This window comes from Physeter macrocephalus, chromosome 6, assembly GCF_002837175.3.
Source record: "Physeter macrocephalus isolate SW-GA chromosome 6, ASM283717v5, whole genome shotgun sequence".
Classification (NCBI taxonomy): Eukaryota; Metazoa; Chordata; class Mammalia; order Artiodactyla; family Physeteridae; genus Physeter; species Physeter macrocephalus.
The window spans coordinates 97,763,342-97,775,752 of NC_041219.1; the positions used below are offsets into that span (position 1 = coordinate 97,763,342).

General features: G+C 35.5%; 1 protein-coding gene across 1 annotated transcript in view; it reads right to left on the minus strand.

Moving 5' to 3' along the window:
- The window catches only part of LOC129392211 (mucin-19), a 126,138-nt gene that overhangs the window by 46,854 nt on the left and 66,873 nt on the right, over positions 1 to 12,411 (minus strand). The window contains 6 exon segments of the mRNA XM_055085731.1: positions 3,063 to 3,158; positions 4,874 to 4,939; positions 5,336 to 5,471; positions 6,380 to 6,478; positions 6,767 to 6,831; positions 8,810 to 8,908. Coding sequence (XP_054941706.1) covers positions 3,063 to 3,158; positions 4,874 to 4,939; positions 5,336 to 5,471; positions 6,380 to 6,478; positions 6,767 to 6,831; positions 8,810 to 8,908 — 561 coding nt within the window.

The window sequence follows — 12,411 nt, forward strand, 5'->3', positions numbered from 1 at the left end:
TTTTTACTTGGTCATTTATACTTGGACGTTTTTACTTGGTCAAATATGTCACACTTATCTTCCATCTTTCTTTCAATCTTTGTTATAGTTTTAGAGCTACAGTTAAAAATAGTGTTACAATCTTTTTGTTTGTTTTCAAGGCATCTTTTTGCTGCTTAACACTCTTCCAGTGATTTCATTATGAAGGGCTCATGGCTACCTAATTCCCTGAATTCTTTCATGTTCCTATAGCTTTAATACTTGAATTACATTTAGTTAGTTATGAAAACCTTGGCCCACATTCTCTTTCCTTGGGTATCTAAATGCTACTCTACTCTTGTCTAATGCTAACCTGATTGTCTTTCTTTTTTAATAACTGTCTTTTTCCTCAACATCCAGAAAATTTCTTTATCTTTCAAGCCTAACATTTTTCTAAAATAAGCCACAGAATTGACTGTTCAGGAATGATTCTTCCAGGTAGGTCCTTTCAACATGTAGATTTGAACTTTTTTTTTTATTACAGGAAACTTAATCTGATTTACAGTTTTAAATATTAGTTATATTTCATTGCCTTTTCTTCTCCAGAAACTGCAATTATATATATGTGTGTGTGTGTGTGTGTGTGTATATATATATATATATATATATATATATATATATACATATATATATATAATATTTTTGTCTGTTTCCTATAACTATGTCCTACTCTGATCCACTTTACCTTTTTTAAAAGTCTGCAATTTGGGGGGAGGGTAGTGATATTTCCAATTTTACCCTCTAATCCCTTTCCCATATTTTCAGTCATTTATTCTCTGTTGGGTACCTTGTTATTTGGTCTTTACTTTCAAGAAATTTTTTTCTTTTTTTTCAATATCTCTCCTTAGTTTTCATCAATTCCAAATTAACATCTTCCTACTATTTATCTGTTTTTACCCTGAGTTTTTTAGTTTATAGTTTTGATGTCTCTTTATATCTTCAGTTGTTTCTTTATTTTAAATTTGTGTTAATGTTATGTTTTTGAAACTGAGCAGAACCCAGATGGCTCCCCCAAGTACAAAGGCCCTTCCATGTCCCCTGCCTCTTGTTTGTAGAAAAGCTGAAATCTTCCAGGCCTCCCTGAGTCACAAAAGAGCAAGTTCAAGGAGTTAATGATTAGGGAATAGAGTCACAGAATCTTTCAGTGTCCGGTTCACATTCCTGAGTTGTTTTACAGATAACTATGACTGCCACCAGAGGGAAAAAGCTAACTTCATGATGACCAGAATGTACCCATGACATAGGCTGGCCTGTGTCAGCCATCTATGGCTAGCACAATTCCAAGAACTGGGCTCAGGAGAATGGGATTAACATTGTTGTTCATAATAATCTATATCTTTGTGGGTATCAAAATAATTATAACTTGCTCTGCCTGCATATGTAAGCAGGCAACTAAAATTATCAGCAAAGAGATGCTACAGACCCATGTCAACATCTTCCACTCTAAGAATATGGTGCCATATGTCAACATGAAGAAGTTACAGAATGTGGACCTTCACCCCTAATCCCAGAGAAATAGAATGATGTCTGACAGTGGGGATTTGTAAGAAGTTCCTTTGCCCCTTTCCTGTTGTCTGTTTCTGTTCCTCTCAAACCTTATAGAAATGAGATCACTAGGCAACATTTAACTTAACTCCTGACTTATGCCCTAATGAATGCACACAATACCTTGCCTAACCTGTTGATTCTTTCCCTAGATTAAAAGCAGTAAGAATGAAGAATTCAGTAGTTAAAGAGTGACTAGCTTTCTACCCCCAGACTCCCCCTTAACAATTCTGCAGGCAGACAATGCAAGCAAGAAAACATCTGAAGAAAGATCATGAGGAGTCAGGCATTCTGCAAGCAATGGAAAATGATACAGAACCTAACATTTTGCCTCAATGATTCACTGAGATTCTTTCCTCATTTTCCCTTTAAAAACTGTCATGGCCTAGTAGAATCTTTGGAATTGGTTCTGGGACATGAGTCCGCCTTCTCCTCAGATTGCTGGACTTCTGATTAAAACAACCTTTCCTTTCTACCAACACTTGCCTCTCAATATTGGCTTTCAAGCAGTGAGCAGCCAAACCTGAGTTCAGTAACATTTTAGTGTTCCTCTGTTTTATGACTAGATTTTTAGAATTTGCTTGCTATTGCTGAAAATTTCTGAAAATGTATACAAAAGAATAGTTTAAAATGGATATTGGAATTTAATTTTTTTCATGTCTTTTTTAAATTTTGCATTGTGTTTTCCTAAAACAGCAATAGCAGGAGATCCTATGCAGTGAGGGCACAGAGGCTTCTGTGAGGTTCATCAGATTTCTAAGATCAAGGGCTTCCTCTTGTTACATTGAAAGGAAGATTCTTTTATAAGTGGAGCTTTTCCTTTTTCTGTCTTCTAATTTTTAATTATTATACTGTTTTCTTGAGACCCTGAGCATTTTTTTTCTTTTTCCATTGACATTCATTCTCCAAGGATTCCTTCACCTTCCAGTATGCCTCCTTCCCTTTACAAGCAGTTGCATGCCTTCCCAAGACTGCCAGTTCTCATTCCATGAACTCTCCAATCCATTCTTTCAACCTTGCATTCACAAATTCTCTGACTTGCCAGATCCCAGATCTCTCAGTATTCTCTAATCAAGGTGAGGACCTTTCCTTCTGGAGGTGAACCCAGTTGATGCTACATACATTCTACCACTATTAAAGACCTCTCTATACTTCCCTCTGTTCTGATGCTCTGACTTGAATCTTGGTTCCTCTATGAGCCCCAGAGCCCTCTTTTCCAGTCTCAAGGTTTTAGTCTTCTCTGTCCCCTCTAAATATTCTAGATGTGGGCTCTGTGTTGATATTTCTGGTAGGTGAAAGGAGGTATGTGTAGCTTCTAATGTATGCAGTCACCATTTTCCTCTTTTTTTAAAAAATTCTTTTTCACAGATTCCTTGAGTTTAAATGCTACTCAATTCTAAGAGCATCAGTGCAAATTAAAGATCAGATCCTTAGTCCAGATCCGACACTGATGAGGGAAGTGTGGTTGGGAACTGCTAAAAAATCAGGTCCAGACTTGCCTGACTTCCCAAGACTTGTAGCTCCAGTGCCTGGTTCCCCAGGGGTGTTGCCACCTCCAGCGCCGGGGATTGCTCCAGGCAATACCCTAGGCATGGCTTAATTTTATAATGGGAGAAAAAAGCTAGCTAATTAAAATAAAAAATTGATCATTTTATGAAGATGGCCTGTGTTAGAACAAACAAAAATTTTGAATAAGAGGCTTAATTCTCTCTATTGAAAATAAGGGAAGAGACTTCCCCTTTCCTTTTCTTAGAGTATTTACTTTAGAATATCTGTAAATGTAAGTTCTTTTCAGTGTCTTTGAAATATATGTAAATCTTTCAAAAAAACTAAATAAGCCTCTTGTCAGCTTAATGACCCAGAGATGTCTTTCTCAAGGACTTGAGCACTATCTCTTTGAAATGTAAACATCTAAGAGGACAGTGGTCCTTCCCCCTCTAGATACAAAACTTCCTCCTATCATCAAGATAGGAGTTTATTTTTCTGTTGTATAAAACCAGTTATTAAATAACCAGATGGTCACCCAATTGCCAGGTGAATTTAGAATGAACTATGTGTAATAAATGGTGCTGTCAAGTTCTCTTACTTAAGGACTATTTTTCTGGAGAATATGCATGTAGCAGATTGTATTGGCTTGGTGAGATTTCTTTCTGTCTTTATAGACCTTTAGTGAATTAGCTATAATTTGCATCACATTCTGGTTTAATGCTTATTCAATAATAAAATTGTTTTCTTTCTCTTCTGCCTTTGTGGACAGGGTCTCTGGGTTGGGAGATTTTGTTTTCAATTCTATTTCCCCAACGCCTGAAATATGATTGCTCTTTATTCCCCTGAAATTAAATACATCCCTAAAATTTCACTCAGCTTACTTACGTTTTGAGTATATTTGCTCAAGTTAAAGTGTATAATTATAGACAAAGAATGTCTCCTGCCATTCCAGTAAACAAAGAATGTTGCCTGCCATCATGCCATCAGCTACTGCGGCCTCCCCTACCAACAGTGCACCCTCAGGCGAATTTAAGATGGAGAAAAACAAGATACTGGCCCTACATAGTTAAGATGAACACCTAAGGAATCATTTCAATGAGCCTAGACTCTTGCATATTCCCATACACAGAAAAGCACTAAAATCATTAACTTGAGATGTCTGATTTTTTTATGATTAGCTGTAATCTTTTGATGTAAGACTACATGTATTGTTTTCAGCAAAAATCCTATATATCCTGGCTCCTGCCTTACCTCTTCAGAACAGTTCCTCAGAGCTATCTGAGAGGCTGTCTCATGGGCTATAGTCCTCAATAAGGTCCCTAAATAAAACATAACTCACAACTTTTAGGTAGTGTGCTTTTCTTCAGTCAACACAGTCATAGTGTACTGATCATAATGTCATATTCTTTTCAAAATAGAATAATTCTGTTGCCTTTAACCGCAACAAATCAGCTCTCTTACTAGAAGGTCCTCTTGAGTTCCCACTTCAATAATTGTCACTGATCATTTCCTCGATTTAGATTACTTTCTATTGGACATGGTTTTTGCCTTTGTGTGTATATAAATATTCATTTCTCCTGCTCAAAAGTCAAGTTCTAAGAGAATAAGTATCTTACTCTACTCCTCTCCTACTTTCTCTAGGGCACCCAGTGTGATGTGGGCACACATCGGTAAATAACTCTTGATTTATTTCTGATCTTCATCAGTTTTGACATCACACAAATAATTAAATTTTCCAGAAAACCTTGCCTCTGACAAAATTTTAAGTAAATAACTCACATTTCCATTGTCTGGTTTTATTCTGATTATGTTCATTCAGTACCTGCTGCTCCAGAAGTGTTTTCACCAGCAGCTCCAGTGGTGGCAGCATTTTCCCCTCCAGTTATTCCTAATTGAAAAGAACAATGGTTCTCAGTAGACATTGGGGTTGCCAGATATAGCATATCAAAATAGAGGACACCCAGTTACACTTGAATTCCAGATAAACAACCATCATATCCCAATTATTGCATGGGGCATACTTATACCAAAAACAATTCTTATTTATGTGAAATTCAAATTTAAATGGCATCCTGTGTTTTATCTGGCAACTCTAGTCTACATAGATGGTTGTGATGAAAATGCTCAAACTACCCATATTCATTTGTCCTAAAATTATAACTGTTAAAGCCATATCCATTGCTCAATTCACCTAAATTCCTCATGAGAACTTGGAGTCTCAGCTAAACTCCTGATAGAGCACCACCAAAGTGTCCAGGTGACCTACACCTTGACTCTGAGCTACCAGTTGGGCTGGAACCAGGGAAAGGTGGTCTAGCTGTGATGCCACTGCCAGTTCCAGTGGTAGTTCCAACAAATTCTCCTGTTACACCTGATAAACAGTATTGGGAGAGTATATATATTATTATGACAATCCAGTACTGTAGTAGTTTTGAAGGGAAGATTTGGAGAAACCAGAAAAAAGAACTTCTTGAAAATGTTAATCATGTTTATACTATTCTACATCCTACATCTTTTGTTGGATGGTATGTTATTAACTAATACTAAGTGCAATCAGTGGTATTCCGATGAAAGACTGTCCTTTTTGACAAAAGTCGTGGCCTCAGTGAGATCCTCTACTCACCTAACTTACTTTCAGATTGTCACTTCACTACTTGGTGCTCTAGTTGTTTCACCAGCTGATGATCTGGTAGTCTCTTTCAAAATAAACAATATATATCAAATTACATATATATATTATATATATTATATATATATATAAAGATCTTTAGTTAAGCGAACAGAGTATGCTGTTCTCTGCTTTCAAAAGACTTGTCATACTTATACATTCCCAGTTCACTCTTTCCAAAAATTGATCATAAGAATCATCTGGGTTGCTTATTAAATATACAGATACACTAGCCCAGTGATTCTCAGCTCCAGCCTATACATTGGAACCAACTGTAAGGCTTTTAAAAATTATTTATGCCTGGGTCTGTCCTCCAGGAGTTCTGATTCAATTACTCTGTAAAAGCCTCTTCAGTATGTATTTTCAAAAATTTTTCTAGTCAATTCTTATTTGTAGCCAAGATTGCAGACCATGACTTTAGCCCCACTTCACATTCACAGACTCAGAAGTCCAAAGGCTGGAGTCTTAGAATCTGAAACATAACACGCTTTACTATAAATCACCTCTGAGCTAATGTTAGAGAAACACTGCCATTAATCCCATAAATGCAGGGATAGTGAGGTCACGAATATGTGCATTTACTAGTAACTAATAACTCAGAAGTGCTGGCAACTTCCCTAAGGTCAGTAAGAAGATGCCTCAGACTTCCCATTTCAATACCTGCTTGGCCTCCCGGGGTTGTGCCTGGGGTAGGTGAGTCTCCACTTGTGCTCTTGCTTCCATGCGCGGTTGTGAAACCCTCTGATACTCCTGGGGTCCCTGACACAACAGCAGGGAATGAGTATTACTTCCACTGTTGCCAGATTCTACATACCACTCTTCTCTAATGTGACAGAATTGAGGTTTCTCACATAAAAGACAACTTTAAATGATCCTTATGATTTCTGTGATTAGATGGTCTTATACCACATAGAGCTTAATCTTTAGTTCAACCTGAAATATGTTCAGAGCCATTTAACAGGGGTTAAGGAGCACATCCTGAATTGCCTAATTTCCCTGGGCTTATTGCTCCTGTGCTTGGTTCACTGGGTGTACCGTCTTCCTCACCTCCTGTTGTTGGTGCAGTAGGACCCCTGTTCCTGCTTGTAAAGAATAGCAGTTTGAAAAATACCCTAGACATAAATCAACTCATGTAATCCTATAAAAATCCTCTGAGGCAGGTACTATTACTATTCCCACTTAACAGACATGGTTAAGTGACTTGCTCCAGGTCACCCAGTCAATCTAGACCTAAGTTCTTACTCTAACACATGCTTCTCAGAAGATCTGTGGTAAAAGATCAATTCTGTAAAATTTTCAGTCTTCCATATTGATGCTTTGGAAAAATGCCATGAAAGGAGAGAAATAAAATTTTAAAAAATAAATCCATACACAACATAAGCTTTTATTCAACAAATATAAAAATTGCTGTGTCAAATTGCCATGTTTCTGAATACTTGTTTTCTGTTTCTGTTCTTATCACTTCATGGACAAGTAACAAACAGTTCTGAATTGCACTCATTGGCAGACCAAACTTTGAGAAGCCCTGGACTGACTTGTCATTATCACCCAAATAATTCCCATTCAAATTCTAGAAAATATATACTAAATAGTCATCACCCTCAAATTTCAGTCAATTCACTGATCTAGTTGGAATTAAATAGTTTCTTAATTTGTGCTACTGTAGCTTATATCTTTCAACACATTATTTTTTATGCAAAAAATATCCTATTCCAAAAACTTTCTGACATAAATTTTAAATTGAGAAATTTACTAAGGGAAAATAAATGTAGGAAAAATAAAGTCAGGCCATGGATTAGTTAATAAATGCATAAAGAGAAATTCCATGAAAACACTATAGAAATGGCTTTTTTTTTTTTTTTTGTGGTATGCGGGCCTCTCACTGTTGTGGCCTCTCCCATTGCGGAGCACAGGCTCCAGACACGCAGGCTCAGCGGCCATGGCTCACGGGCCCAGCCGTTCCGCGGCATGTAGGATCCTCCCGGATCGGGGCACAAACCCGTGTGCCCCGGCAAATGCATCACATTTGCCTCTGCACTTTGAGCACCACTGTATTAGAGGAAAGTGAGCGAGGTGGATGCATGTAAAGACTAGGTGGAAAATGTTTAACACCAGAGCAAAAGCAGAGGCAAATGTGATGCAAAGAGGAAATTTAAGAGTTATTCAATATTTAAAGTCACTAACTTGAAGCATAAGGGACAGGGTGAACTCAGGCTTGTTTGTTTTTAATCAAAATCATCTATACTTAAAGAAGTCAATAATATTTTATTCATGAAACCAACAGTAGTTGAAATTTAGTCAGTGATGCACAAGGGCAAGCATACTCTCACTGACTTCTCTTGGATGTTTGCTCTTAGGCACAGATCACAGAATTGTGGAGCTATGACAGAGGAGGCTAAGGGTCTGGGTTCTAATCCTGCCTCTGCCAGTTTTGAGAACTTTTATTATTTTCTTCCACTTGGGAAAAAAGACACCTAACTACCATGATGTTAATGTGGATTAAATTACAAATTACATACTTCAGCATAATTCAGAAATTTCAGTGTGCCATAGAAATGTCACTAATATTTTGTTAACATATAAATGTTAATTTTTGAATTTTTCCTAAAGTCATCCAGATAACTTAGTGCTGACACCAGACCCCTGTTATCTAATGAACTCAGAATACAGTTGTTCTTGACTTGAAAAGGAGGACTGCTTGTGGAAAGAAGCTATGGACTCATTTCTTTGTCTCACCTGCTCTGAAGCCTATGTCACTTGTGCTTCCATCTTCAGTGCCTGTGGTTACACTTTCTGATCCTCCAGTTGACCCCTGATGAAGGTAAAGAAAAAACAAAGTTTTTTCTGTTAAAAAAGTGCGTGCTGTCAACTCTCAAGTTAATGGGTGTATATGATTATAACATGATATTCAACAAGAAAGTAACTTGTGCAAAAACTACAGAGTCTACATTTTAATTACATATAAAGAACATCTAAATCTGATTATACATAAGTCAGATACATTTATTTTGTAAAATATTGCACTGAGCAGCATTGCCTGAAACCAGCTGCTTAGGGGTGGCTGTTACATTTGTTCTGAACTTAATTTACCTGATATGAGCCCAGGACTGGTGAAGTTGGGGCCCACTGCTCCTGTGGTGCCCACACTTCCAGCTGTGGAGGTGATAGGCACTGGAGTTCTAGTAATACCTGAGAAAAACAGAAAGTGAACTTCTTGTCTCAAGTTTACCAGGCCTTTAATACCAATGGGTGATTTAACTGTTCAGTCAATTCCTACTACACAAAATAGAATCATGAATCCAGTGACTTTCTGCAAAGAGTCCCCAAGATTTTTTTTCCATTATTACCTTCCTACTAAGATTTTGGTTTAGTTCTTACCATATTTTTTTTTAACAAAGTCATGTTATCTTTTCCCACAAAAGAACTTGGGAAGATGTAGGTCTGAAATTGTTGATACAGCAATAAAAAGTATGGATAAGCCTCTACTAACAGGAATATATGAGAATCCACATCCACTTGTCTTCATGGTTTAATTACCAAAACTGATAGATATAGCATTTCTGTTCTCATTAATTTTGACATCCATAATCATTACAATTTCAGTTGATTTTTCCATTACTTGCAGATGAACATACACGCTAAAGTACTTGATGTTATGAATTACTGTGTATCAGATTCTTTGTTGCCAAGACATAAATGATAATAGAAAGAGCTGTCTTTACCAAAATGTTGATAGCTCTGTGTATTACAAAGTAGTAAACCACACTAACAATTTTCAAAATGACTGTGTCCATTTATTTTTACCTCATGATAAAATTGATAATTTATTTTATTATTTTAACTTCATTTATTTTTCACCTCTCAGTAAACTTAATAATTAAAATAAAATCTTGCAATTAATTTCCCAGCTACTGCTAAGATTTTGTTTACTTCTAAGAACCATTTAAATTTTTATAAAATCTTTTATAAATGATTAATTTGTCTTTTTTCTTCAATGGATTCTATTTTACTTAATATAAATTTGAAAGATAATCTTAAGGCGTATCTATAACATTTGCCATAATAAACAACAAATTCAGTACTGCAAAGTTTATTTTTTGCAAAATATCTTATTTCTGAAAAAAGTTCAAAATTCATAAAATTGGTTTTAATTAAGGAAGCAGTATGTTTGTGATTATTAAAAATACTATACTCCTCTGCTAAAATTTAAGTTTATTTATATAATGAATTATTCTTTAAAAAATTGTAGCTAGTAATAAATTTGACTTTATTATTTATTATGTATTACACAAAGCTGCACTATAACATTTACTCAAGTCCTGTAATGTAGCTATTATATTTTTCCTACTTAAAAAAATGAGAAAACTAACCTTCAGAGTGTTTGACAGACTAAAACTAGGGTCATACAGCTAGTAAGTAGAAGAGAAGAGATTCTAGTTCTTATTTATCTGCTTCTGCTTCCCACTACACTCAGCTGGCTCTCTGTAATATCCTGGTACAATTATCTTCTTTCTATGACTGATGCAATTTTAGAATAAGCACATTATACAAACAAATAAAATTTATATACAACTTATATAAATTCTGATAAAATTTAACTTTTTGAGAAAAGAAAGATGCATTTTAAGTTATCAAATTGTTATGTAACAGAAACCTACAGTTTAATTATATGAATTAGTATCCCATTTAGTCAATGAGCTATTTTTAGTTTTAATAGAAACTTATTAAATAAGTTATAAATTTATTAAACTTATTAAATAAGTTATAAATTTATTAGAAACTTATTAAATACGTTATTATAAATTTTAACACAAGTCCCAATTTGAAATTGGAATCTGCAATTATATGCTATTACTTCAATAACTGATTTAAATTAAATTTAACTTTTTTTTAAGTATCAAAACACAAAAACCTTAAGACTAGAATGTAGAAAACTATGTCCTGGATTTTAATCCTCTCTCTGTTACTTATTACCAAGTGACCTTCAACACACAACTTAACCTTTTGTGCTTCCATTTCCTCATTTGTAAATTGAGGAAAATAAGGGTGCCCACTTCATAGAATTCTATATCAAATGAGGTAATATGTGTCAAATAATTATAATAGTGCTCAGTAAATATTAGCTCTGTGTCAAGATTTGTCAAACTAAGCAGGAAAAAAACATAATTGCATAATTTTTCTTCTAAAAATAACATACTTATTGCAATGGTTGGCTAAGCATCTCTCAGGGCATTTTAACCCTTTGAAAGACTTTACTGTATAGAAAGGAAAATAGATATATAAGGCATGGAAAAAAGCTTAAGCTTTGCATATTGCTTCCTTTGTGCTTTTAAAGTTTTAAAGTCAAATACATCATCAATCCTCTTCTGAACACCCAGGCCTTTGTCCTATCTGGCAGGAATGCCTTTGATCCATCTGAGAAGGTCATTTAAATTTATGGAAGGAACTTTAAAATAACTTGTACAATCCTTTCAAGTTATAGGTGAGAAACAAAAACAAAAAAATAACTAATGGTCAGTGAAAAGTACTTGATACAGGGAAGTATTTGATCTAGTACTTGATCAAAAGTACTTCACCCAGGGAACAAGATAATGGAGAAAAGGTGCCCTTCTGCACAGTCTCTTTTTTTTTTTTTTTTTTTTTCAGTACGCAGGCCTCTCACTGTTGTGGCCTCTCCCATTGCGGAGCACAGGCTCTGGACGTGCAGGCTCAGCAGCCATGGCTCACGGGCCCAGCCGCTCCGCAGCATGTGGCATCTTCCCGGACCGGGGCACGAACCCATGTCCCCCTCATCGGCAGGTGGACTCTCAACCACTGCACCACCAGGGAAGCCCCACAGTCTCTTTTTGAAATAAATCTTACCTATTCAAGAATCATAGTTTTTTTTTTAATACCACATTGATATCTTAAGACAATGCAGAAAATAAAAATAGAAGAGTTTCGGCTAAATTAAATTAACCCACTAATCATATTGGTTCAATTCAAAAGGACAAATATATTATCCAAAATGAAAGTACATTTAGAACATTGAGACTATAAACCAAATTTCTGGGTAAAATGGGTTCTCATGTCTAAGAAAGAAATCCTTCCATCTATCATAGACAGTTCATGGAGAGGCAACACATGTTCAAAATGATGTGTCTTCCTAGCTATATTATATCTGGAAATATTACATTTTGTTTCTCAGTGTCTATTTAAATATTTTTAGTTGAGGCATACTATATTTAGAAAGAAACAAGAAACTTGCTAGTGATGATGACTAAACTCTTATTTTGGGATCCATTTTTCTCATCACTGATCAAGAGAGCTTCACCACTAGAAAGCTGAAAACCAAAAATCATTATGTAGTTATGAATTCATCACAACTTGTCAAATGCTGCTCAACTTTTAAATCACTGATGTCAGTAAAAGAGATGGGATATGATTTTCAAGCCTTCACTTTGTGCAAGGTAATTTCTCCACAAAATGATCCTTACTTCCTTTAAAAAATGTTAGAGATAATCTGATTTGCAAAGCAGAAATAGAGACACAGACATAGAGAACAAACTTATGGATACCAAGGGGAAAAGGGTAGGGTGGGAGGAATTGGGAGATTGGGATTGACACATATACACAATTGATGTTATGTATAAAACAGACAACTAATGAGAACATACTGTATAGCACAGGGAACTCTACTCAATGCACTGTGG